At 34.5% G+C, this 26,447-nt stretch overlaps 3 protein-coding genes across 4 annotated transcripts; 1 reads left to right on the plus strand and 2 right to left on the minus strand.

The window, feature by feature from the left end:
- The first annotated feature begins 356 nt into the window (after positions 1–356).
- LOC124833885 (myosin-11-like) lies at positions 357–15,676 on the plus strand. 2 transcript variants are annotated; one of them, XM_047308449.2, is made up of 38 exons: positions 357–683; positions 1,182–1,310; positions 2,826–2,969; positions 3,058–3,203; positions 3,283–3,439; positions 3,577–3,635; positions 3,980–4,139; positions 4,214–4,363; positions 4,465–4,601; positions 4,695–4,841; positions 4,943–5,044; positions 5,356–5,413; positions 5,499–5,600; positions 6,068–6,105; positions 6,289–6,415; positions 6,500–6,670; positions 6,832–6,963; positions 7,099–7,208; positions 7,324–7,384; positions 7,568–7,745; positions 7,908–8,113; positions 8,194–8,313; positions 8,919–9,017; positions 9,107–9,328; positions 10,979–11,118; positions 11,451–11,562; positions 11,645–11,689; positions 11,780–12,034; positions 12,124–12,279; positions 12,359–12,559; positions 12,669–12,812; positions 13,605–13,675; positions 13,772–13,871; positions 13,968–14,024; positions 14,109–14,165; positions 14,241–14,321; positions 14,447–14,529; positions 15,162–15,676. In XM_047308449.2, the coding sequence occupies exons 1-38, from the start codon at positions 681–683 to the stop codon at positions 15,295–15,297; spliced, it is 4,596 nt and encodes a 1,531-aa protein (XP_047164405.1). In that variant the 5' UTR covers positions 357–680; the 3' UTR covers positions 15,298–15,676. The 2 variants fall into 2 exon arrangements, with proteins under 2 accessions (XP_047164405.1, XP_087972516.1); XM_088116390.1 differs by lacking the exon at positions 357–683 and having other exon boundaries at positions 1,155–1,310.
- Positions 15,677–17,351: 1,675 nt separating this feature from the next.
- Positions 17,352–19,628, minus strand: LOC124833882 (F-box associated ubiquitination effector family protein). The gene is made up of 2 exons (XM_047308444.2): positions 19,495–19,628; positions 17,352–18,958 (listed from the first exon to the last, which is right to left on the minus strand). The coding sequence occupies exon 2, from the start codon at positions 18,935–18,937 to the stop codon at positions 17,729–17,731; it is 1,209 nt and encodes a 402-aa protein (XP_047164400.1). The 5' UTR covers positions 18,938–18,958; positions 19,495–19,628; the 3' UTR covers positions 17,352–17,728.
- Positions 19,629–20,980: 1,352 nt separating this feature from the next.
- Positions 20,981–25,796, minus strand: PGSIP6 (plant glycogenin-like starch initiation protein 6). The gene is made up of 10 exons (XM_047308443.2): positions 25,276–25,796; positions 25,023–25,143; positions 24,438–24,623; positions 24,126–24,289; positions 23,184–23,291; positions 22,910–23,047; positions 22,683–22,817; positions 22,099–22,369; positions 21,861–21,984; positions 20,981–21,364 (listed from the first exon to the last, which is right to left on the minus strand). The coding sequence occupies exons 1-10, from the start codon at positions 25,525–25,527 to the stop codon at positions 21,223–21,225; spliced, it is 1,641 nt and encodes a 546-aa protein (XP_047164399.1). The 5' UTR covers positions 25,528–25,796; the 3' UTR covers positions 20,981–21,222.
- Between the last annotated feature and the right edge of the window lie 651 nt (positions 25,797–26,447).

A 26,447-nucleotide genomic window follows, 5' to 3' on the forward strand; every position in this document is an offset into this window, starting at 1 on the left:
ACCCTCTTTAAATCCATCTTAAAAAATAACACACTCTCAAACTTTTTCATTTTTATAAACCACCTCGACATTTAACGACTTATAAAATCGTTGCAAATAATTTTTATATCATATTGGAGTTAAAATATCTGTAATAAACATTAATTATTTCTTATTTTATAACACTAAATTTTTTTAAATATTAAAATCTAATAAAAATAAGAGTTTTACAAATAAAATTAGAAAATTAAATGATTTAGATTAAATAAAAACATGTGAAAATGAAGAAAAATTATCAGAAAATGAAGACTTTTTCCAATATTAATTGAAATTAAGGAAATTTGTTTGGTAATATCTTTACATTATAGGAATGGAAAGTATGGAGAAGAGAAGAGAAGAGAAGGGACCGAGTGCGCTAAAAGTGGGAGAGAGGGGAGTCGAATGCGCGAAAGCAGAGGGAAGAAGAAGAAAGTGGCGAAGTTACAGGAGGAGGTGTTGAACAATGGCGCGTCCTTTCCAAGAACCATTCGATCCTCATTCCACTTCTCACTTCGACTTCCACCTGCACCACCTTCACCTCACGCACCCTTCCATCTTCGCCTTCCTTCTCCTCACGCCTCAACCACGCCATCGCCATTCCCTTCTATACTTCTCTTTATGCTTCCTAAGCTCTCCAACACTCTCCGCTTTGCACCTCAATAATGGTACGTAACACTCCTTCATCTTAACCTACCTGCATTTCTATTTTCTGCACCATTCGATTACGCTCAATCCTTTCTCAATTTATAACTATCGCACAATTAATTCCTCGAAATTTTGTATCACTATAATAACTGTTTGCTATTTGCTCTTTATCATTCAATTGCTTGTTAGCTCGTTATGCTGATGCTGTTTGTGCGCAAAACAAAATGCTATGTTTCATTTGGATGCTTGTGTTGTAACACCGGTAGTTCGATTTGTGTTACATTTCCTATCCAACACGTATTCATATCCGATATTATACATTGTAACACTGTGAGGCTTGCATCGATTCGACGTCTTTGTGTATTCGAGGGACGGATAATGCGTTAACATTGCCTCGGACTGTTTAAAAGTTTACGTCTAATAACTTTATTGGATTTTTTTTACTCTATCATGGATTGCATGTGTTCTGTGCTGGTTTTTGAATTGATTAGATGTTGTTTTCTTATCTCCATTTGCAGGGGAATCCAGTGAATATTACTGTGGGTTCTCATGTCTGGGTTGAAGATCCAGATGTATCTTGGATTGATGGACAGGTATCAAATATCAAGGGAAAGGATGCTGAAATTCATACAACCAATGGAAAGAAGGTTTGTGCTTATTTTGCATTCTTGAATAAGTTCCATACGGTACTAAATAGCCAAACAGTTCACTTCGTTTTTTCTATCACCCGTAAGTTGTTATAAAAGAGCGAATAGCAGTGATGAGAATGGTTAACTTCTCTGTTGTGCTCAGTCTATGTTTATTGTACTGTCAGTCTGTAGTTGAATCTGTACTATAATTGCTTGCAGAAACAAAAAAGAAAGTGAAAGCACTGAACCTTAAGGAAGAGATCCAACAATAAATATTCTTTATTTGTTCTTGACATTCCCAGTTTTGGATTTTTTTTGTCAGCAAGCAAACTCCATGTTTTATACTTGGTACAAGGAGTATCAATCCTTTTACACGAGGGAAAAAGAAAGTAATCCATAAAATTTACAAGAGCTTGCAACAACCTGTAATAACATAGACCCTAGAAAGACAAAATATGCCTTTAGATTCTTCCTTACTGCCCAATGCCATCTCTTGTTTTAACAAAACCTCGAGCAACATAAGCATATATAAATCTAACCACAATACTTTATATAGGGATGACAAATGAACATGTCCTGAGGTATTGTCCGAACTCGTCCCAACTTTGATGGAAAATCTTTGCATTGACTTGGTACATATATGGGTATGAGTAGTACTCAATTTTTTAAATTAGATATGGGAACGGGGATAAGCATGTACATGGATATCTGTCTCATCCCTCTCCCCATACCAATACCAGTTCTAGTCCTCACCCATTCTTGTTTTAAAATACCAAAACGTATTTAATTTATTAGCTAAAATGAAAAACTTATATTAACTTATTTTTTGTCTTTGGTTTCATAACTTATTTGTAAGGCATACATTTAATCATTTTTTTTATTATTTGACATTTATTCAATTGTGGTTTAACATTTTTATTTGATACTTATATAATTATAATTTCTTTATCGATATTTGACATTGGAGAAAATAAAATGTGTAACCTTTTAACATTAAATACTTGATAAAATGATGTTTCTTTGTTGTTATTTTTATTTTTTCTAAAAAATTTATTTGATTAATATTTGGAACAATAAATAAACGGGTATGAGCGCGGGAACAAGTATACTCGTTTCTCGATTGGATGAGACAAATTTCATAACCATTAAGTATGAGGATGATGATGAATTTTTCTTCAAAGATGTAGTGTGGATAGTGAAACCCACATCCACCCAGTCTTGTTCCCATCCCTTATATCCTTTGAAGACATGATCCAGGATCTGTGGAATGTTGTTAATGTTTAACTTCCTGGAAATATTGTAAAAGCTGTTGCGCTTGTAAGCTAAATTATGGCCATGTCTCGTGTTTTCTTATCTTTTTTTCTACTTTGTTTGGGTTATCACCATTGGGGATTTGTTCTTAAGTTAGACAAATAATTGTTATTATACTCGTCGATTATTTTTTCTATTGCCTGTTTTTGATTGGTAAAAGGTGCAAAATATTGTGGTAAGGCAATGAATCATTGCCCATGTTTTAATTTTTATTTTTTCTAGGTGGTGACAAAGTTATCAAAAATATATCCCAAAGATATGGAAGCTCCTGCAGGTGGAGTGGATGATATGACTAAGCTTTCATATTTGCATGAGCCCGGAGTCCTGCGGAACTTAAAAACTAGATATGAATTGAATGAAATATATGTATGTCTCTCTTCCCTTTAATATGATAAAATCCAGCACTGTTTATTTGTCTAACAAGTTGTTACATATTTTACTAATGCCGTTGCAGACTTATACTGGTAATATACTGATTGCAATAAATCCATTCCAAAGGCTACCTCATATTTATGATTCCCACATGATGCAACAATACAAGGGAGCACCATTTGGAGAGTTAAGTCCTCATGTATTTGCCATTGCTGATGTTGCATATAGGTAATCTAAACTCTCCTATTTATCCATTTTCGGATTCTTTCTCTGACTAAATTTAGACTAATGATTTCATTAATACTAGGGCAATGATTCACGAAGGAAAAAGCAATTCAATTTTGGTCAGTGGGGAAAGTGGAGCTGGTAAAACTGAAACTACAAAAATGCTTATGAGATATCTTGCCTTCTTAGGTGGTAGGGCTGCCACTGAAGGTCGAACTGTTGAGCAACAAGTTCTTGAAGTATGATTGAACAAATTACCCTTTTTTTAAGTCTAACAAGTGTTCATTCTTTTATTTCAAACTATGATATTCACCCTTTCTTTTTTGTCTTAAACTTGACTCATCTAAGACTTCTGTGTTAACTAATCTGAGTGCAGTCAAATCCAGTTCTGGAAGCATTTGGCAATGCTAAAACTGTCAGGAATAACAATTCCAGGCAAGTCTTACGGCTGGGAAGTAAATAAGCCCTTGATTTACTTCTACGAGAAACCCTGATGTATAGATTATTTTTGTTGTGTTTGTGACATGTGGGCAATAACGGATTGTTTGTGTTTCACTCTCCTCCATAACCTGATCTGATATGGTTTCCATTTTGTCTCATTGCAATCCCCCAGTTCTATATTGTACTGCCAGAATATAATATAATAACAACAATTAACTTAATTTCTGTTTATCAATTTTTCTTTCCAAATTGAAGCATTGACTTCTACATGATGTGTATTTAAGTTCAATTTCTTATTGATAAATTAGTTTCAAATTCTCCATTTCTTAATTTTGCAGTCGTTTTGGTAAATTTGTTGAGATCCAATTTGACAAGAGTGGTAGAATCTCGGGAGCAGCCATTCGAACATACCTTCTGGAGAGATCTCGGGTCTGCCAGATTAATGATCCTGAACGCAACTACCACTGCTTTTATTTTCTTTGTGCTGCACCCCAGGAGGTTACTTGCTGCATAATCTACTTTTTGAGGGATTTTTTTTAATTATGTTAACTCATTGCAATGTTTGCTAACAGGAAATTGATAAATACAAATTAGGAAGTCCTACAACATTTCATTACCTTAACCAGTCAAAATGCTATGACCTGGCTGATATAAGTGATTCTCGTGAGTATCTTGCTACCAGGAGAGCTATGGATATTGTTGGAATAAGCCAAAAAGAACAGGTATTTCTTTTGCATGAACATGAAATTAGCTTCTTTTTGCCTAGAAAACAGAAAATTTATCCTCGCGGTTCTTACCTCTCTACTTGCCGTTTTTCTGTAAGGAAGCAATTTTCAGAGTTGTTGCTGCGATTCTTCATATAGGGAATATTGATTTTACAAAAGGCAAGGAAGTTGATTCATCAGTTCCAAAAGATGATAAAGCCAATTTCCATTTAAAAACTACTGCTGAGCTTCTTATGTATGAATGCCTCTGTATTGTTACTCCCCATACCCATATGATTTTGAACTGCCTTTAAGATGATTGTCATCATTGGATTTCCTACTTTATTAGGTGCGATGCTGGTTCCTTGGAAGATGCATTATGCAAGCGTGTCATGATCACCCCTGAGGAAGTTATAAAACGAAGCCTTGATCCAGAAAGTGCAGCAGTCAGCAGAGATGGCTTGGCAAAAACAATTTATTCTAGGCTCTTTGACTGGTAAGATGCTGAAAGTGGGAAATGAACGCACAAAATACAGAAAGGTAAAGGATCTAGAATTCTGGTTTTGATCTTGGGTTCATTTATGTGGTGGTTAACAGGTTGGTGAACAAGATTAATAATTCAATTGGACAGGACTCCAGTTCTAAATCTTTGATTGGGGTGCTTGATATCTATGGTTTTGAAAGCTTTAAATCTAACAGGTAATATGTAATTCAGAAGAAACATGCCCATCTATACAAGTACTTCACATCGTTGAAAAGAGAAATGCTAGCAACACTATTATTTATTAAGATTTATTGGAATTCACAATTTTTGGTGAGTTCTACTTTTCGTTAAAGGAGTCTCTCTCCACATTTTGAAGTGGGACCATCTAAGATTGTGATTTACCCAATAATAAGGACAGTGTTCGAAAGAGTGTTGCTAATGTTCCTCTTACTGAAAATATTAAAGCAACTACCTCTGCTTGTTTTCAATCCTTTGCAACTTATTTTCAGCTTATCATGCTCTGCAGTTTTGAGCAGTTCTGCATTAATTTCACAAATGAGAAGCTGCAGCAACATTTCAATCAGGCAACATCTCAGACCATGATAAGCACTTATGTTTTCTTATGACCATCTTTTCCCTGCTTAAAATACTTTTTATTATGAATTCCAGCACGTGTTTAAGATGGAGCAAGAAGAATACACGAAGGAGCGGATCAATTGGAGCTACATTGAATTTGTTGACAACCAAGATGTCTTGGACCTTATTGAAAAGGTCCCATTGTATTTCCTTTTTTTCTCTCACTCTATGATTTTTTAGTTAGAAAGTAGTCAACTTCTATGTTTCAAAACTTAATGAAATAGAAAACTCTTGCTACTATGCTTTTCATTCACTTATTGTCTTATTAAATTCCATTCCACAACCTATTCTATGGGACAATGCATTTCCTTTAAATAATGAAATTCTGCTAACTAAAGATTTACATCACTGGAAACATTTGTAAAGGAGGAGAAGCAAGAGAAGGGATGGGAGTGAGGGTGAACGTGAACACAAGAGCCCTATTGTGTATCACATACAATCTCTTTAATTTACAATTAACTGCTGTTACTGATTGGTCTTTCACTTGGTTGTAATTTGGGTTATTTTGCAATCTGTCTAAATTCAATCCCTTTTTCAGGTTATCATTCCAGTTGTCTTTTTCTTTTTGTACTAATCTCTTACATTGTTTTTCATTTTTACAGAAACCTGGAGGAATAATTGCACTCCTTGATGAGGCTTGGTAAAATATTGTTTCCTCCCTTGAATTTCTTCATTAAAGGATGGAGATTTATACCTTGCTAGTTAAATTTTATCCCTTTCCTTGTGGTGACATGAACCACCTTTTACCGTATTGTTTTACAACGTTTTTGATACAAAGATATTGATAACTCCTTCATTCTAACTTCCCTCTCTTTTCTTGCAGTATGTTTCCAAAGTCCACACATGAAACATTTTCAAACAAACTTTATCAGACATTTAAGAATCACAAACGCTTTGTTAAGCCAAAACTGTCTCGAACAAATTTCATTATTTCTCATTATGCTGGCGAGGTATTATTTGATCTCAGCGCCAACTTCAGCAAAAAAAAAATGAGAAATTGTTGTATATTCATTTCTACTGTCATAAATTTGCAGGTGCACTACCAGTCTGATCAGTTTTTAGACAAAAACAAAGATTACGTGGTTGCTGAGCATCAAGATTTATTGAGTGCTTCCAATTGTCCATTTGTAGCAGGCCTTTTTCCTCCACTTCCAGAGGAGACATCCAAATCCTCTAAATTTTCTTCAATTGGTTCTCGATTTAAGGTGTCATTCTTTTCTTGGTCTTCATTGTTAGATGTATGGATTTAGTCTACAAAAATAAAAAAGCATCATGCATCAACATGCACCCATGTCAGGGCTTACAAATTGAACTGTAATATTTTAATCATGAAGCTAACCATGCTTTCTTATCCTGAATGGTGCAGCTGCAACTACAGCAATTAATGGAAACACTAAGCTCTACACAGCCTCATTACGTTAGATGTGTGAAACCAAACAACCTCCTCAAGCCTGCAATTTTTGAGAATTCCAATGTCATGCAGCAACTTCGCTGTGGTGTGAGTATGGTTTGAAAATATAACTTGATATTCCTCCTTTACTTCAATCTGTGTGATGGCTAGTACAAAAGTATGGTCCTGGTATAGTCACATTTTCAACCTTTCTTCGGTGCTCTCTAATGCTTGCCCATACAGGGTGTTTTAGAGGCAATCAGAATCAGTTGTGCTGGCTACCCTACGCGCCGAGCTTTCTTTGAATTTATAAACCGATTTTCCCTTCTTGCTCCAGAGATCACAGAAATACAGTAAGAACTCTTCTTCTGTAACCATTGTACAAAAGGAGAAGGAATTTTGGTCTTTACAACCAACATTTTGGTTCCAAATTGAGTGCTAAACTGCTGTTTTTTCACCTATGGGCAGTCATGATGAGAAGACTGTTTGCCTGAAGATTCTGGAAAAAGCAGGGCTTAAAGGATATCAGGTACTTCAAAATGTTACACCTTATTATTTCACTCTTGTCATTAATATATAATACCTCTTTTTGGCTATAATTAAATAATGCCAACAATGGTATTGTGCATTTTCATAACATTTATATATGTATGTCATGCTCCAGTCGCATTCAATGGCACAAAGTTCATTTGATTGGCTGTCAATTGTGTAGATTGGACAAACAAAGGTTTTCCTAAGAGCTGGTCAGATGGCTGAACTAGATGCACGGAGAGCTCAAATGCTTGGTAATGCAGCAAAAACTATTCAACGGCGTATACGAACCCATCAAGCTCGTAAACATTATCTTGCACTACGCAAGAACACTACAATTATGCAGGCTCTTTGGAGAGGTGAAATATTATAAAAGGCACAACCTAAATCATTTTTTTAGGATAGGTCAATAATATGGACTTCCCTAAATAGAATGGTGTGCCTCAGTTATCTGGGACATCTTACTGCTTAATCGGTCTCTGTTCTCTATAGGTTTTTCACATTCATAATATGTTTTGCAGGAAGACTTGCATTCAAATTTTATAACAAATTGAGAAGGGATGCAGCTGCAGTGAAAATTCAGAAGAATATACGTAGATATGGAGCTATGAAATCCTATACTAAACTCAAAGCATCAGTGCTTACTGTGCAAACGGCTTTAAGGGCAATTGCTTCCCTCAAGGAGTTCAGATTTAGGAAACAGGCTAAGGCTTCCATCATTATTCAGGTCATAGCTGACTGCTATATGATTAGGAACATTGAGAAGGGTTGTCAGTATTAAATATTTAAACTCTTGAAAAATTGCAGGCTCAGTGGCAGTGCCACAAAGCTGCTTCATATTATAAGAAGCTCAAGAAAGGTTCAATTATCACCCAATGCCGATGGAGGGGTCTCATGGCCAGGAGAGAACTTAGGAAACTGAAAATGGTAATTTTCTTTATTTTCCATTGCCTTTTTAACCATCCTGTCTTAATCATGAGAAACAGGACAATGAAAATGCGAATGCATCCAACCTATATAACTGAAGTCACTTAAGGAAAAATATAATATCTGATGTTTTGTGTTACAAAAGCAAGTTTCACAATAACAGAAAGGTTTGTAGTTTTATATTCATATATTTGTTTATCGTCATTATTATCATGATAAAGGGAAAACAAGATAAAAATTGTCCTCTATACAAAATACAAATTGGATTTTACCTTCATTTCTTATTATAGGAGCCAAAAATTTCATTTTCATTCTATTTTCTATTTTAACTTCTTTTATTAATCATATCTTTAATATGAAATATGTGGTAGATATAAAATAAATCTTCTACTGAACGGAGGAAAAAGTACCCCATCACGTGACATGTACAGTCCTTTTTCTTTTTGGTAGTTTTGTGAATGGTAGAATGAAACCAATTAAGCTGCTCCTATATGACTCATTTTTTAATGTTAAAGTAGCACAAAGCCACAAACCTCACTTTATTATTCCTAATTCTTTGATATCTCTCTTTCTACTCTCAGTTAACATTCCTGTCCATTTGCTAGGCTGCAAGAGAAACTGGTGCACTTAAAGAGGCAAAGGACAAGCTTGAAAAAAGAGTGGAGGAACTCACTTGGCGTCTTCAACTAGAGAAAAGTTTAAGGGTGAGATATACGCTTTGCAGATACATAAATTTTGGAAGATCAATTTCAGCATAAGACAGCCCTAAAGAAAACTATTTGGAATCCTGTAGAGCAACCTAGAAGAATCCAAAGCACAAGAGATAGCAAAACTGCAGAATTTACTGCAGGAGATGCAGAACAAATTTGATGAAACCAATGCATTACTTATAAAGGAGCGTGAGGCTGCAAAGAAAGCTATCGATGAAGCACCCCCTGTTGTTAAAGAAACGCAGGTTATTGTTGAAGACACTCAGAAGATTGAATCACTAACAGTGGAAATTGATAGTCTAAAGGTAAGAAAAATTGATTTTACAACACTTAATCTCTGTTAGGTGACCTTATTTTCAACCATGTTTGTATTTCTGCATAAAATGCTTCTTAATAATAATTAAATATTGTTTAGACAATATATGCTTCAACACACAACTTGTATCATTCATGTAGTGGTTCATCAATTCTTTTGCCTCTTACTACTTTTCATTGGTTGATTAGCACAAATTTCAACAAAGTATAAGGAATGTGCATACTTTAGCTACGACCAGAAAAAAATTTCAATGGTTTGATTATTCAGTGGGAAGATGCACTAAAACTAACTGTACAAAATATCTAGGGTCTTATTAAAAAGAGAAACAACATTAAAATGATGAACTGCACATAAGATGCTCTTATTTCCTAGAATACCCCTATTTCCAAGTGACATTATATAGACCTACTAGTACACAGCTAAATTATGCATCTCATTAAAGACCTTTGCAGTGCACTTCAGAGTTCAGTGTATTCATTCATATGCGAATGAAAGTAGTTTTACTAGATCTTCAGTATAAAGGGGAGAAACAATATTTATTCCCATTTGTTGCTATGAGAAACAAAAGGTAAGTTGGTATCATTGTGCATTCTTTTCAAATAAGTACTTGACATTGACGAAATAGATTCATAATTGATGAACGTGAGATGGTTAATGTAAAAAGCTAATTATCTTAAAGTTTATAATATGTGAGAAAAGGATTAACTGAGATGTGTGTTTAGACCACTCATGATTCTTTCTTTATAATCAACAATTCAACAATTGAGGGGCAAATAAAGAGTCTAGTTCCGGATTTCAATCGATACAATATTTTTGTATATCTTTGTAACACATTCCTTCAAGACCCTTTGAACTTCAAATGTAGACAATGAAGGCCAACTTCACTAATTGATCATGGAAGGTTTTATACTGTATTGAAGCCCAACCATCCTAAAAGCTTTGGTTGTTAGAGTCATGTAAATATCTTAATTGACATATTACTATACCAAGGAATATAAGTTTTGGAAGTGTGGGTTTTAGGCCTAACTTGGCTTTGATACTGATAGGTATCAAAAAATACAGAAAAGTAACGAAAGGGAATCCCTTGTATTATTTCTTCATCTAAAAAACAAAGTAACAATGAAAACGTCGGTCCTATTACCAAATCTCAGCCCAAAATCTGTTTTCTCCCACCCAAAAGCAGCCTCCCCAAAAGATCACGTAATACTACCCTTATACTCCCTATTCTCTCTCCAAAACGTAAACGATTCCCTACATTCCCTCCCCCTGCCACGTAGGCAATTCTGTTATCAGGAAAATCAGTGTGCGTGTGCCTGTGGTCCCCATGAAATGGGTTTCCACTTCTTTCTCTCATAAACATTTTGAATCGTCCTAATATGTCCTTCCAATTCTTTGTATACCATCTCAAATACTGTGAGTTTTAAACCTAATTCAATATTACAAAACTAATTTGTAATATAAGGTTTGTATTCACTTATATATTATAATTTAGTAATATCATTTGTTGGTATGCAATCTCCAATAATAAGAAGGTTTAAATGTTTATGCCTAAGGAGCATACTTTCTTTTTAAGTTTATAGCATTGTAATTAAGTTCTGTTATAATGGTTTTCTCATCTAAATTGGATTTATCTTCTCAGAGCTCCCTTGAGTCAGAGAAACAGAAAGCTGATGACTTTGAAATGAAATATAAAGAGTCCCAAGCTTATTGTGAAGAAAAGAGTAAATTATTAGAAGACACAGAGAAGAAGGTTCGTCAGCTACAAGAATCCATGACCAGGTAATATAAATAAGAAAAAGTAAACTTAATGTCACTGTTTTCCCACGCTAATCAACAAGGAAACCTTTGGATTAGAGTGTACCCAATTCTTTTTGGAGTTTCTTTTTCACGAGAAGTATGATAATATTATTGGTAAAGTGATCGAACATTGTTCTTTCTGTCTTTCTCTCTCTTCCTATTTGAGTAAAATTACTTATTATTAATGTTATACTATTCTGGATAAATCTATAACAAATTTTTTAAAATCTTATCTTGAAAAGTAATATATGGATGGTATGTATCTACACTTAGTTTGGTGAGATGAATGACCAAAATCTCATTTCTTTGATTAGGCTAGAAGAGAAAGTTGCTAATTCAGAATCAGAGAATCAAGTTCTACGTCAACAAGCTGTGTCAATGGCACCCAATAAGTTCCTCTCAGGACGTTCTAGATCCGTTATACAGGTACTCTTTGTAATGAATCTCAAACTTAATAAAAGTATAAATGTAAAGATTGGATATGACATTTTCTTGTCTCTGTTTATAGCGACCAGATGGTGGACATATTGCAACGGAAGCAAAGTCAACTTTGGTAACTAAATTTTTTTTAAATCTGTTACTTGTCTAGGATATGTATATGAGTATTTGACTTGTTTTCTTTCTCACTTCATAAACTAATCAGGATATGCATAGCACATCAATGAACCATAGGGAACATTCTGAAGTGGATGATAAACCACAGAAGTCACTTAATGAGAAACAACAGGAGAATCAAGAGTTACTCATTAGAAGCATTCAACAAAACCTAGGATTTTCTGGGAATAGACCAGTTGCTGCTTGTATCATATACAAATGCCTCTTGCATTGGAGATCATTTGAAGTGGACCGTACTAGCGTTTTTGATCGTCTAATCCAAACAGTTGGTCACGCAGTTGAGGTGTAAAATGCTAAACTGGTGTAATAGTTCTCTCATTATTTCCTCCCTTATCATGTTTATTGTCACTAATAAGTTTAATTTGACCTCAGACGCAAGATAATAATGATGTCTTGGCTTATTGGTTATCCAATGCCTCTACACTGGTCTTGTTACTACAGCGCACACTAAAGGCAAGTGGTGCAGCTGGAATGGCTCCTCAACGTCGTCGATCTTCATCAGGGAGTCTGTTCGGGAGGGTGACACATGTAAATTCAACTACTTAATTAAACGGAATTCAAAACTTTCCATCTTTAGACAATTAAAGTTTTGTTACTTTTGTTTCAGAGTTTCCGTGGAACTCCAGCAGGAGTCACCCTTCCCCTAATCAATGGTAGCATGAGCGGTGTAGATACGTTAAAAGTTGAAGCCAAGTACCCTGCTCTCCTTTTCAAACAGCAGCTTACAGCTTATGTGGAAAAGATATATGGAATGATTCGAGATAACTTGAAGAAAGAAATTTCTCCCTTGCTTGGATTATGCATCCAGGTATAACAATTTCTTCATTGATACAAAGTAAATTTATAAAGCTTTTCCTTTCTACATTGCCTTTCAAATTCACTGATTCAATGTGTACCATTTGGACATGATGAGATAGGCACCCAGAACATCCAGAGCGAGCTTGGTGAAAGGATCATCACGTTCAGTTGCAAACACTGAAGCCCAGAAAGCTTTGATTGCTCACTGGCAGGGGATAGTTAAGAGCCTTGGGAAATTCTTGAGTACTTTGAAAGCAAATCATGTTAGTCCAACCTCGTTTGACTTTATTCTCTTATCTTCTTTTTTAACTGGTGCTTTCTCACAACAAATTTTGCTAGCAATGGCAGTTCTGGCTCTGCCTGGCTCTGCGCATAGATAAATGAACGTCATACTAAATACATTATTATAATTTATAATGAAATCATAGGCTTTATGATGAAATAGACAATCTCCCTTTTGTCTGCTAAATTAGTCATTTTTTTTTCTCATTTCCAATAGGCTTAACAATGTCTATTTAATGTAAAATGAGTAAGGTTTGATTTTGAACTCTATATAATAGTCTTCAATCTTTTTTTTTTAAATTTAAAATTACTAGTCTTTATTCCTAATATTGATATTAAGATAAATAACATTTATTTAGAGAGTTTGCAAAACTTTTCAAAGCTTCACATGTCAACATTTTATCATATGCCAAGGGTCACTTAGATGATCACTTGACTATTCAATAAACACATAACACTAGGGAAAAAAAACATTTGTTTTTTTAATTTTAGAGTGACAAAAAATAAAGAAATTATTTTATAAAGAACAAAGTAAATAAATTTATTTTACGTGGACTGAAAACATATTTATGTCTTTGAAATGTTATATAAAATGGAGCTAGTATATATCGGAAGTGTTCTACATGATTTTGTGATACTGGATGAGGTAAATTTATTTTATCTTTTTCCATCGTTTTTTCTTTGGTGAGCTATTATTATTCAGGTATTATTTAGTGTTGTTGGAGTAAAATAAGTTCGTTCGGCTTTATCCAATCTCTGCTTTGTTTTGGCAGGTTCCCCCATATTTGGTTCGTAAGGTGTTCACTCAAATTTTTTCTTTCATCAACGTCCAACTTTTTAACAGGTTAGCCTTGTCGACTTCCGTTGTATTGGGGTTCTTTTTGGTTCTGGAAATCTAAGTCTCCTTTTTATAATGTCGCATCTTCATTTTTTTTTGTAGTCTTCTTCTAAGACGGGAGTGCTGCTCATTTAGTAACGGAGAATATGTGAAATCTGGTTTGGGTGAATTGGAGGATTGGTGCTCTGGTGCTACAGATGAGGTGCATTACTTTACAGTGCTGTTATGCTTTGCGATTCTTTCTTTTAATAAGGTATAAATACTAACCTCACCCCTCCCTTCTCTGTCGGGGATGCAGTACTGTGGTTCGGCATGGGATGAGCTCAGACATATAAGACAGGCTATTGGATTTTTGGTATCTATCTTGCCTGTATCCATCTGCATGGTCTTGTTCTAATGGTCAGATAGTAAATTTTAAAAACTGGTGTTCCCAATTTAGGTCATACATCAGAAACCAAGGAAAACTCTGCATGAAATAAGTCATGACCTCTGCCCAGTAAGTTAAAGCATCTTTCACTTTCTACTTTAAAATTCACTTTCCCGAATACCTAATATTCTTCACTATTCACAGGTCCTCAGCATACAGCAGCTGTATCGGATTAGCACCATGTACTGGGATGACAAATATGGCACACATAGCGTATCCCCTGATGTATGTCTTTATACTATTACTCAAACTAGATTTAAAATCGTCTATGCCAGAAAGCCATGATAACTTCATATCGAAGACGTACATAAAAACTATGATGAGCTTTGTGTATCTTTGTTTTCTTCTAGGTTATATCCAATATGAGAGAGTTGATGACTGAAGATTCTAATAACGCAGTCAGTAATTCTTTCCTGTTGGATGATGATTCAAGGTAAGCCGGGCATTGTTCAACCATGAAATAAAAGCTGTTCAGATTTTCGTCTTGTTTTTTAAACTCTTACTAATGTTTTATTTGGCTCACATTTAATGTTCCATGAATGACCAATAATTCTCATAATTAGTTTAAATTAAAGCTATAACTAAGTGCAAAAAAAATAAGACAACTAATGTGATTGATCTTGTGGCGCCTCCAAGGGCTTAGCTTGGCAAGAGCATTGCAGTGTGCTCCCTTCAATTCAACTCAGATATCAATTGCTAGGCTGTTTTTAGTTATGATATTCGAAACTAATGAATTAAAACCCTGTACAAAAAGTTCGGGTTACCGTTACATACAGGTGGGGCGAGTTGAGTTTTATATCTCGTCCCTTTTCTCAAGAATATAAAACTCACCCGTAGAGACTAAACTACAATTACCATGCTCCTGCATTTAACTACCAACTTATTTTTATGCCTGCACATTGACTGGAGAGGAACCACAGGTGTATTTAATTTTTACTGAATAAAATTTTGATTTTAGTGAATATAGTAGAATAAGACCAAAACTCTATCTATATTAAAGGCTTCTAGTTATTATATTAAAAATTTGACATTGACATTTACCGTGTGTAAGCATATGCTTTGCAGCATTCCGTTTTCTGTTGATGATTTGGCGAAGTCGAAGGAACTGATCGAGATGTCTGATTTAGATCCCCCACAACTATTACGTGAAAACACTGGCTTTAGTTTTCTGTTGCCACGCCCAGACGGACAGATTTCGTAGCAGAATTCACCGAATGCCACTCACCATTGTCCAGACATGAAACCATTTTTAGTTAGATTTTATTACGGGGAAACTGATTTTTTTTTCTGCTTTGACTTCCACAAAGAATATTGTATTCATTAGAAATTTATCTCTTTCTTTGAAAAGGGGATGACATAGTAGACCTATCTTTTGGGTGGGAGTCAAAAGCATACAAGTCCTTTCCCTAAAAATTTCCCCGTCCTTTTTATCCGCATTTGTCACTCGTTGGTACCTTCTTTTTCGTAGGATGATAAGATTTTGTACGTAGAAAGATAGGAATTTCACCAATACTTCTCTTAACAAAAGACATTGTTTATGGACTTTATGGCTTTACTTAAGTTTTCGTTTTATTTTATTACTTTCGAGTTCTATTTTAGCCTGTTACTGTCAAACAAAATGAATTTTGATATATATTCTTTTAGGTTCTACACCCAATCAAAATTTTCACCCATCCCATCAAGAAGCTTTCCGGAAATATTTTCCGTAATAGAAAAGGAAGATTGCTTTCCGGAATTATTTATTGTGTTCCGGATAATAGTTTTCGGAAGTGACGAGGAGATGGAAGAAATCTGGTGGGGTGTAGGAAGTACTAGTCATTCTTTTAATAATAAGACAAGGAAGGGCCCAGATTACTTCATGATGACATTACATATATCTATAATTTTGTTTCATATAATTTTTTTAATGTTCGCTTAGATTTTGAAAATTTATTAACTATGCTTTTTATGATAAAAAAAACGAGTTTGCCAAACTGAAAATTAACAGTTAAAAAACAATGAGTAATCGATTAATATTTGCAATTTTGTAATAATCTGAAGAGGTAACTCTATTTATCTATCTATCACAACTAACAATGTCTTGTTATTCTTATAAGCAATTAGGCCTCTTCCATTTTAGTCCCTTTATATTTTTTCACTTGTTACTTTGAAAAAAATAAGCATGAATTAAGAAATGTAGTTAATGTTTGAACTTTCTAATATGATGGACATTAACCTTTGTTTCTCCTATATGATAAAATTGTTAAGTTTTAAAATAAGCATAGATGAGGACATGATCAAAAAATAAAATTGAAACTATCATAAAGGATGTTTGTATAAAAAATCGATAAATTGAAAACAAACGGGAGAACATGGTATTATAATACGTACTGCTATTCAGTTCGAGTACTAGTAATATTCCGACACATTTGAGGAATCCCGTTATCTTTAACAACAAATGCAATTTAAAAAATTACATAAAAACAGCGTTTAAAAACCTTATATATCTCCCCATCTAGACTTTTTACTGCTCAATCATATTCTTTCTTAAAATGATAAAAAAATAATATAAATCTTTTATATTAATTTAATATTATCTTTCATTATTTTTCTTTCTCTTTTTTATTTTATATTTACAAAAATTCATTTTCTTATGATTCTTTTCCAGTTACAATTATTTTTTATAACTATTTTTTCCTTACAATGTGTATTAAATAAATATCATATGTCACCATATTATTATTTATAACAAAAACTTTTATATCTTGTAATTTTAAATAATGGTAAAATAACATATTTACATTAATTTAATATATATTATAAATATAAAATAATAATAAAAATTTAAGTTTTTGTATGTTTTTAAAAAATATAAAAAATAAAAGACATGTAAATTTTTGTATGTCTCAAATATCATTTATGTAATTTTATCTTCTTTTTTTCTATTCTTTTCACTGTTCCAACTAAAGATAAAATTACTTATTATTTACTCTTGCATTTTTGTCCATCCAAACAAGCTTTCTATTTTACTTCATTTGTCTACTATAATTTATATCTTATACATTACTTCTCTAATTTCCTCTTAAACAAAGTATTACCTTAAGATACTCAGTCTAAATTTTGTTTTATAAAAAAGTTTTAAAAACTAAAATTAATTAAAAAAAATCCAAAACAACTTGCTTTCATACTTAGCTCCGAGGACCCCAAAAAGGATTAGGGCTTTTACTTGTATTCATAGTAGAAGTTCCAGAAGATCCCGAATATGCACCAGCAGCATTCCTACAAATTTATATTCATTTCTTCCAGGTAAAAGACTAGAAAACATGATCTAAAAGGTAATATTTTTCATTGTTTGACAAAACACCAACCTACCGGCATGTACACCACCGAATCTATAAGAGAAGTTAAGGTCCTACTACGCCTACAATTCACAACGATCAAAGGTGTTAAAAGCTTAAGACCCCTTTACTTCTGTTTTCATTCTCTGTTCCATGTTTAATTTACAAAACTGTCGTCGTTTTCACAGTTTTCTGTAGAAAGCTTTCATAACAGGAAACAAATTGAAATTATAGACAGTTTTGTAAACTCAAAGTAAGAACATAAAAATGATAATGGAAGTAAATAAGCCCCTAAAGTTCCCTTGTTTGATGTCGTCACGAGGCACAAGGTGCGTGTGGCCAAGATGGTAGAAAGTAAGGAACTATTTTGCTAGATTCCCAAGAAATGGAACCTCCTCGACCCTGATAATTAACAACTTCCACCGTTTTAGTCTGTAAATCACATAGCAAAATGTTCCATCCTGATCTTATGAAGACAGAAGTAGAATTATGTGGAAGGAATGACAGTAGCTGGGTTTCTTTAGAATGTGTGCTTAAAGATGGCATCTGCTTCCATAATACCTTAAAACTTAATCTCCACCTCAGGACCCACTTGTACTTCACCCTAGTACAGTTGCAGTAAATGGATGAGTTGTTATCTTCTGGTTCCTTCACAAGCATCCATATCTCCACACCAATGTTATTGCTCTGACCATACAGCAAAACCCCATCCGATGACTCCCCAAGAACAGATTCCTCATGCTCACGTGTTAACACACCTGTTGGTAGTCTAATCAATGCTATATACCTGTCTCCAAGACGAGGATCATAAATGGCAAGTTTTCCCCATATTGCAAACCAGTGTACAACCCCTCCAACCACCATAGCTGCTGTTCTCGGGCGCAATGCAAAAGATGTTGAGCACATCAGAGTGGATTGCTTCCATTTTCCAGTGTTTGATGAGTAAGTCTCAATTGAGACAGTGTTGCGTTCCTTAAGCTTGCACTCACATCTTGCTCGGATCACCTTGTAGCATGTGTCACCATCAAGGCATTCCTCCACAATCAATGCCATGCACAGAACTTTATAGAACTGCTGAGGTTCTGGGAGTTGATACTTTTGCTTGGAGACTGCGTTGTACACAAAATATGTCTTTGGATGGAAACCAGAAAGAATAATGCCTTTTGAACTATCAATGAAATACCCACGACTTTTGAGGATTCCAGAATGTTTCAGATCATCACCCTCTCTACAAGTGGACAAGAACGGAAGGGCAGGCTCCCAACGAGGGCGACGGTACCCATCCCGAGGTCTTCCAAGATATAAAAAGTTGCATACAAAAAACCCCACAAGTCTGAAACTTTGCCCCCATCGTCTTGTGTACCCTTGACGAAAAGAAGAACTGCATATTACTCGCAGCCATATTTTTGATACAACAATTAATTTGGAGATCGTTGATGGCGGTATTCGAAGTAGGATCTCATGCAGTATGTCATCACAGTTAAGTGCAGAGCCATTGACGTTAATTCTTTTTATCCTCTCCATTCTTCTCAAACAACCTATATCCTGCTAAGCACAAACTAACAGCATTTTCAGAAGAGCCAAAGAGTAATACTTACTGATAATGGGATACATTAGTTCATCCATTGATAATATAATGATAAACAAATCAAATAAAATAACACCATGTTCACCAGTGGTCTAGATTTTGCAACAGATGTCAAATTTAAACCCATTTCATTCAGTGCTCAAGAAATCAGACGAAAAACCTGAGGTCAAGTTTATACACGATTTTTAAATGAATTGACATCGTTTTTTGTTTCCTGAATGTGGTTTTCTCAGTTAAAAGTGAAACATATTTATGATATTCAACTCGTTCTTCTACTTTTCTGAGGATGATAAGAAGTTACAAACACGACTTGCAGGAGGCCATTTCCTAATCAACAAGAACTAATGAATCCCACATGCATTTGGTCAAAAAATTTGAACAAAATTATTCCTTCTGTAAATAAATAAAATCTAAAACGGAAACTGAATAGCGCAGGATAATTGCATGAAAAGATTGTCCGAAATTTACAAGAAACGGAAATGGATTCACTCACTCATGAAAATTGGGGTTTCAGAGCAGAGTGATTGCGGTGCATGCTTGCCCTTGTCGATTGGTCTGATCGATGAAGCTAAAACAAACGAAGAACAATTTTTCACACAAGAAACGCTTGTATTGGTTGGGCTTTCACTCTTAATGGGTTGGATTAAATAACACAATAGAATGGACCCAATTCTCGATATTAAAGGCTTTTGCTTCCTGCACATCTATGATTACTCACTGCACTCAAACATTGAAAGTGTCTATGAAACATTTTTCTTGATTCACTCGTTTTCCCGTTATAATTTAACAGAATCCTTACCCAATTGGGTAATAGTATATTCCTTTCCTTATCTATCTTCCAACAAGAAACATCTGTAAAATATGTTTGAAACACAAAGTCATTGGAATCAAGACAATTCATTATTAAATTGTCAGCCTCTATAAAAAAAAACTACATTTAATCACAGATTTGTAATAAATATAATCCTTTTTACTTTTCTTTCTTCTCATCCTTCTTCTTCTTCTTCAGAGTGCTGAAGTATAACATCGTGAGGCTCGTATGGTTGAAAACATCACTGTGGCGCAAGATGAAGAATCTGCTTCTGGGAACTACGTTGTTATGGGAGCCATGGCCAAATATAGCACCACAAGATCAACGAAGGTAGCAAATCAACCTGAGTAGATTAATGTCCATGTGCACTTAGGCAAGTCTGATGCTTGGCTTTTCATATATGTTGTAAAATAAGGATCGATGAACGTTTTCTTTTATTATATCTTTCGATTCCACCATGATTTAACATGTATAAGTATTCATATACATGTGCTAGAATGTTTTCTTTTCTTCCTGTTACATCTATTTTAACTTGTACGAAGTTCTTGTGTTCAATATCTTTTTTTCTCTTATTTGATGTAAAATAAAACCACCAAAGTTAACTTCTGCATTGTTTCTTATTAAGTATTTAAGTGTGAGTCTAAGTTTCATTAATAAGAAGGTGAAACATTATATAAGAATGAAAACAAACCCATTGTATTAAAAATTTTGTTTGAATTGAGAATAGTGTCAATACATATATGATTGGACTTAAGTTTCATTTGTATCTCTCTCCAAAGAACATCTCCTCTACAGAGACTAGTAAAGCCAAACTATGTTTAATTCATGATATAGACTTGTGGGTGAGAGAGCATGGTTATTTGGTGTTAATTACGTGTCGACATAGTTTTAATTACTATATAGGTTGTTAACAAAAGAAAATTCAGTTCCATATATCTATTGAGTGAAAATAACTTTAAGGTAGAGATAAATTTTAATTAAATAACTGTTTTGATACACATCTATTAACCTCTTAATAATAGGGAAAACATGCACATTTTATGAGACAAAAGTCACTGGTAAAACCTTGTTTAACAGGCACATTGTACCTTACAAATATATTAGTATATAATTATTGGTTAGAGATTACACCCACGTTAACTCAATGAATAAGTTTCAGTAAATGGAATTTAACCACGTAAAAGTGTGCTGAGATTCTATTACGTGTGATTTCAACAGAACAAGGTCATCATCTCAAAAATAACAATAATATTACAACAAAACCTCGAAAAAATACAACTACAATGCTAGAAGATAGACAAAAATTCCCTACATACATTTTTCACAAAAACAAGGTTACATATGTAATCTGAAAAAGGGAATAGATTATCGACCATAGTTTACATCAGTCACCACTTCCTACTGTCACAGTCAACATGGGAAACACGAGTTGCTGTTTCGAGTAATGTCACGTTCATCAAAGCCTTTAAGAAATGATTGGATAGCAAGATGTTCAGAAGCATATGTCATGAAAGAAGCCAAGATTATGCCACCAACAACCATCAAACCTAACCTGTTGAAAATAAATATGTAAACGTAAATTCAAGAAAATATTTCATAATAACTCAGATCTTTTAATTCCAAAACTACTTCTACATCCACTTCAAAATTAGAGAAGACACTTTAGAATGTTTCGTTGATTTTCCACGATGGTGCTACCAATGTAATATGTGATGATGCAAAGAAAAAGATCAAAACAAGATTCTAACAAGAATTAGAGAATGACAGGGAGAAAGAAGAAGCAGACACAACAAATTGGGAGTTATTTTATGGTCTCAGGGATGAAAGAAAAATGAAGAGAGAACATATAAAATAAGATAACAAGGTGTTTCCCTTTTGCCTGGTTGAAGAGAAAAGTTTACTTTTTGAAACAAAAAATTCAAAATTTTCTCATTTTCTCTTCAGTTCAAAATGGACTAGAGTCAATGATAACAAAGACATGCCACTGGGACAGCTGAGTTTTAGGAAAAAGAAAAAACGTTTTAGAAGTGTTTTGGAAAAGAAGTTACCTTGCAAACAAGGCAGTTATTCCAAAAAGACAAGGCAATGATGGAGCTGCAATGGCCAACAAAGCCATCCCTAAACCGTAGTACCATGTAGCAACGTCACAAGATGACACCTGTCGCTGATGACCTGTAATAAAGAGAGCATATATGTTCATAAAAATATTATAGCAGAAAAAAGTATCTCAGTATCAGAATTAAATGAGAAACAGAACCACAAAAGATGCTTCACTCTTGAACATACGCTTTTCAGAATCATGATCTGACAAGGAGGATGCTACTCGTGATCCCACCATTTTTCCCCACTGATAAATCAAACGGAGATAACCTCCAAATAGTATAAAGAAAATTGTGTACGTCCACTCATACATCAAAAGCAATCCAGTCCATGGCATCACTTGCCGAGGAACAATCAAGAGGGATAATCCCAGAGACACCACTGCAACCATAAAACAAACACAGACAGAAACACCACCCAAATAAGCAGGAACCTTGTTCTGAGCGCCATTCAAGAGCTGCAAGACACCATAGAAACAAATCTTAGTATGTTCAAAACATATATAAATCTAAGCATTAAGTTCAACTTAGAGGATACGCATCCTCTCATTCAAAGCCATAACATGATCAGGTCATTTGATGATATGGATAGTCAGTCACATAGACATAGTTTCCTGTGCAGGAAAGAATGTTGGAGTTGGTACCAAGGATTTGGGAGGAAGCCCCACAGAAAGGGCATAGTGTTTGTCATTCATCAAATGATTTCATCATGTGAGGTCCTTGAATGGCAAGATGCAAATCCCCACCCAGAAGACAGAAGAGAAAACCAACCTGATGGATTGAATTAGTCGCTGATGTCGAAATACTAGTATAAGCAAGTGGCCCGTTTGATCTAATCTTATAATAAAGGTGTCTAACTTGATCACATACTGAGCTTCTAAAAAATGAACTGAAGTGCCCGGGATTCTGCAGAAAATACAATTTTATGAGACTTACATAAAGCTGAGAGAGTTTAATGCTAAGAGATTGGACAAGAATATCAATCCATTGTAGCCTACCTTCATAAATGAACGATAGCATAAGAAAAGTAAGGCACATAGAGGTAGCAAAAAGAGAAATTTCACAAGAAATCTGTCTTTAGGATTTTGCCCCCCTCCAGTTCCAGGAAGTGATTCCTCAAGCTGTTCTCTTACATCCTAAACCATACCACCAAGATTAGAACAAACAAGTCAGTAATTTTCATATAACAAATGTGGTCTTTATAAATATGACAATGAGAAAATCTTTTATAACACATCAGAACGAAAAATGATAATTGACTTGCAAAATTACCTGCCACACATCAACAGGTTTCAAAAGCCAAGATGTCCACCAGTCCCAAGGCTTAAGGGGGCCCAGTGTATAGTGAATCACACGGAGTTCATTTTCGTCTACCATCCACTGGATTGATCAGCATGAAAGTTGGAATGTTAGGTAATAGGATTGAAAGATGAAAAGCTCTTCACTAGACGAAGCTATGGGGCAGGGTCATTGAACATACTCCTAAAATAGGACTTAATGAAGCAGAAATCTTAACAAGAAACTACTGATTTCTAAATGAAATCATTTTCACACGCCTATCACTAGTTATAAAAATAAGTGAGAAGAACATTTCAGAATTGATTGCAAGCAAAAGTTTCTACAGACCACACATGCCTAACAAGCAAGCTTCAAACACTAGACAATAAGAAAATGCTATGATGACAAACCAATCAACACATAGAGTCCTCGATCCATTAATAAGCTCAGATTAACATATGCTGATTGTTACATTGGTTTTCCATTGGGAAAGAGCCCAACGTATGTTTGCCTACAAGCAACTAGTTATTACTTCATTGATTGCTTGCATGAGAATTTGTGCTAGTGGAAAACCAAAAAACTGTAAAACTGCTACATAGACAACAGTGAATTTTTTATTCTATAGAAGCACTAAATAAATCCTTGGTCAACATTAATAGAGGTCACTTGAATGCTATAATTTATTCCAATGATCACAAAAACTATCCGCTGAAAAGACAGCACACATGAAACAAATCACATCTGGACAGGCATGAAAGTGTAGTACTCTATCAGACAGGATAATCATTGATTTGTGCAACCAAACCTAGTATATCTCCCATTTCAATTGAACTCAAATGAGCAGATCCGGCATAATTAAGTTAAAATGGGGAATATATCTCTCATGCCTCACTGGCTTTAATTACTCATTACCCCTTTCTAACTATATTCTAGTACCTTATTAGCAAGCATGTAAAGACCGACATCAGCATTGTACAGCGTGGATAGTCGCTCCATTTCAGGAACTGGTCTGGTATTCAACACCTCAGGACTCAAATTCGGCTCAAAAACATGTGCATTGGGAAATCCAGAGAAATATGAATTGAGAAAACCCTGATCGCCTATCAAAAGGAGAAAAAACAGTTGAAAACCATTGTTAAAAAACTACCCAGTTTAAATTATATGTAGCAATATAGCAATTAAAACGAAAAGGAAAACTTCAAAAGAACAAAGTAATTGAATATAAAACTTCCCAGAAATTGATTTTACCTCCAGTGTAAGATGCAGTAGTTTTTATTTTGCTTATCATGTCATTAAAAACAGTTTGAGATGGCTCCACCACCATGACTCCCGAGTTCAACCTCTCAGAATGCTTTAAATTTGCACAGAATTTCACACACTTGAAAAGATCGTCAATATTTTTAACCACAATAGTGTCCGCGTCAAGGTAAACAACTGCACATTAACATTCAGAACATTCAGCATATAAACACCAATAACCAACACATTGTACCCCTTATGAGAGAGAGAGAGAGAGAGAGAGAGAGAGAGAGAGCTTAAAACCAAAACCCTGTCTCTTTAAGTTTCAATTGATTCAAAAGCAACTAGCAACCAACTGAAAATAAAAGAAGCCTTTAACTAAGTGCAAGAGCATATCATATGCTCTCATTTCAAAAGCAAGAATTTAATTAGAACAGCAACTTTAAAAATCATACTTCATTGATTGATAGTGTGAAGTCTATATTCAGGGAGTGCATGAAAATTAAACTCGCAACATATATGATAATTATAAGTCCTCCTTATTTTTACACTAAGATGATATACACACATAAAAGGCCCAAAGAAAAATGTTACCTTTCTTGTAGTCAGTCATGTTAAATATTTTTAGCTTTGTATAGACACCCCAAAATCTCTTCGGACGCACTCGATTAGGATTCGCCAGTAAACTAATCAACTCCACTATCCACCCGTCAGCCTTCAAGAAATTCAAACACAAATCCACCAAATCAACAGTTAAAATCACAAAAGTAAGGTGTCAGCAGAAAGATAAAGTTGAAAATTTCAAATCTTGTGGAAGACCCATTAAGAAGATGATGCTGATGATTACCCGGAGAAGGCTTTTGGCATAATCAGAGACACCATCGGAGACCAACACGACCATATCCTTGCTGGATCCAGTGTTACGTATTGATTTTCCCAGAACTCGAACACCCAACAAGAATTCGTCTCCGTACAAAAGAGTGACGTAAGCTTCATCCGTTCTCTTGGTCTTGGATCCCACACACCCTTGAAATTGAACACAATATAAAAGTATGCAAATGATCGAACATAACCACCATGTAACAGTGTTTGGTTTCATTATAACTCGAATCCGATTCGCCAACACCTTCTCTCTCTCTTTTTTTCTGAGGGGCTCTGACTTGAATTTATCGTCGCGGGTTACACAATATTTGAAAGTTGAATTGAATTTTCCAGCTTTGCTTTTCTCCGTCGTCTCTGACCAGAACTCTGGCTGTCTTCTCTGGCTGCGTGCTAGCGACTTCTAATCTGCTGCTGTGAGTTCCACGGCATAACGCTGCCTCCCAGTCTAACATTTTCGAGGAAACCAAGAATAAATCGCAATAATTCTCAAAAGCCTTTTTTTTTTATTCTTTAAGCCTTCCTTTGTTCTAATATATATGAGGCACGAGAAAAAAAATTGGAAACTAAACTAAAGAGAAAATAAAAAGATTTAAAATGTTTGTTTTTCAAAATTAATTCCTTTTATTTTCTTTAGAACTAAAAGAAAATATAGCCAAGAAAACTATAAAAGGAAATAGATTATTATATGTATTTATTCATTTACATTTTTTTAGAAGTCTATTTCAGTTAAGCAGTGTCAACTCTTATAAATTCTCTAACCTACGTTTGATTCCTACCTGTGAAAAATAGTAGTAAAAATTCACTTTACAGACAAGAAATTTCCAGCTCTAGTCTTCCAGAGTGGAATATGCAGCAAAACCTTCATAAGTTTTCGAAAGCTTGATTCCAATAGTGAAATATCTCTGGATAAATAACAGTACAATTGCTACTTCTAGTGCCTTTTTGAGTTGTGATTAAGTAATTTGCTTATCCAATGAGGTTTTTTTTTCAGTTAGAAGTTTCTTAATTATCAATTAGAAGTGATTTGTTTATTTTCAATGTGGGTGAGCTTACTAATTTGATTTTAGCGATTGGGCCAATCCATTAACCTATCATAATAGTCTCTGACTAAATGACTGTATAAAAAAATTATTTAGT

Source organism: Vigna umbellata, chromosome 5 (assembly GCF_029865625.1).
Source record: "Vigna umbellata cultivar VRB3 chromosome 5, Vumbellata_1.0, whole genome shotgun sequence".
NCBI lineage: Eukaryota > Viridiplantae > Streptophyta > Magnoliopsida > Fabales > Fabaceae > Vigna > Vigna umbellata.

Excerpts from the sequence above, each read along its gene's own strand:
- PGSIP6 (XM_047308443.2), bottom strand. The coding sequence starts at position 25,527 with ATGAAACCAAACACTGTTACATGGTGGTTATGTTCGATCATTTGCATA. Across the intron at positions 23,048-23,183 it reads AACCTGTTGATGTGTGGCAG|GATGTAAGAGAACAGCTTGA; the intron begins GTAATTTTGCAA and ends GGTATGGTTTAG. Across the intron at positions 22,370-22,682 it reads CGACTAATTCAATCCATCAG|CTCTTGAATGGCGCTCAGAA; the intron begins GTTGGTTTTCTC and ends GGTGTCTTGCAG.
- LOC124833882 (XM_047308444.2), bottom strand. The coding sequence starts at position 18,937 with ATGGAGAGGATAAAAAGAATTAACGTCAATGGCTCTGCACTTAACTGT.
- LOC124833885 (XM_088116390.1), top strand. The coding sequence starts at position 1,155 with ATGTTGTTTTCTTATCTCCATTTGCAGGGGAATCCAGTGAATATTACT. Across the intron at positions 9,018-9,106 it reads AACTAGAGAAAAGTTTAAGG|AGCAACCTAGAAGAATCCAA; the intron begins GTGAGATATACG and ends GGAATCCTGTAG. Across the intron at positions 14,322-14,446 it reads CACATAGCGTATCCCCTGAT|GTTATATCCAATATGAGAGA; the intron begins GTATGTCTTTAT and ends GTTTTCTTCTAG.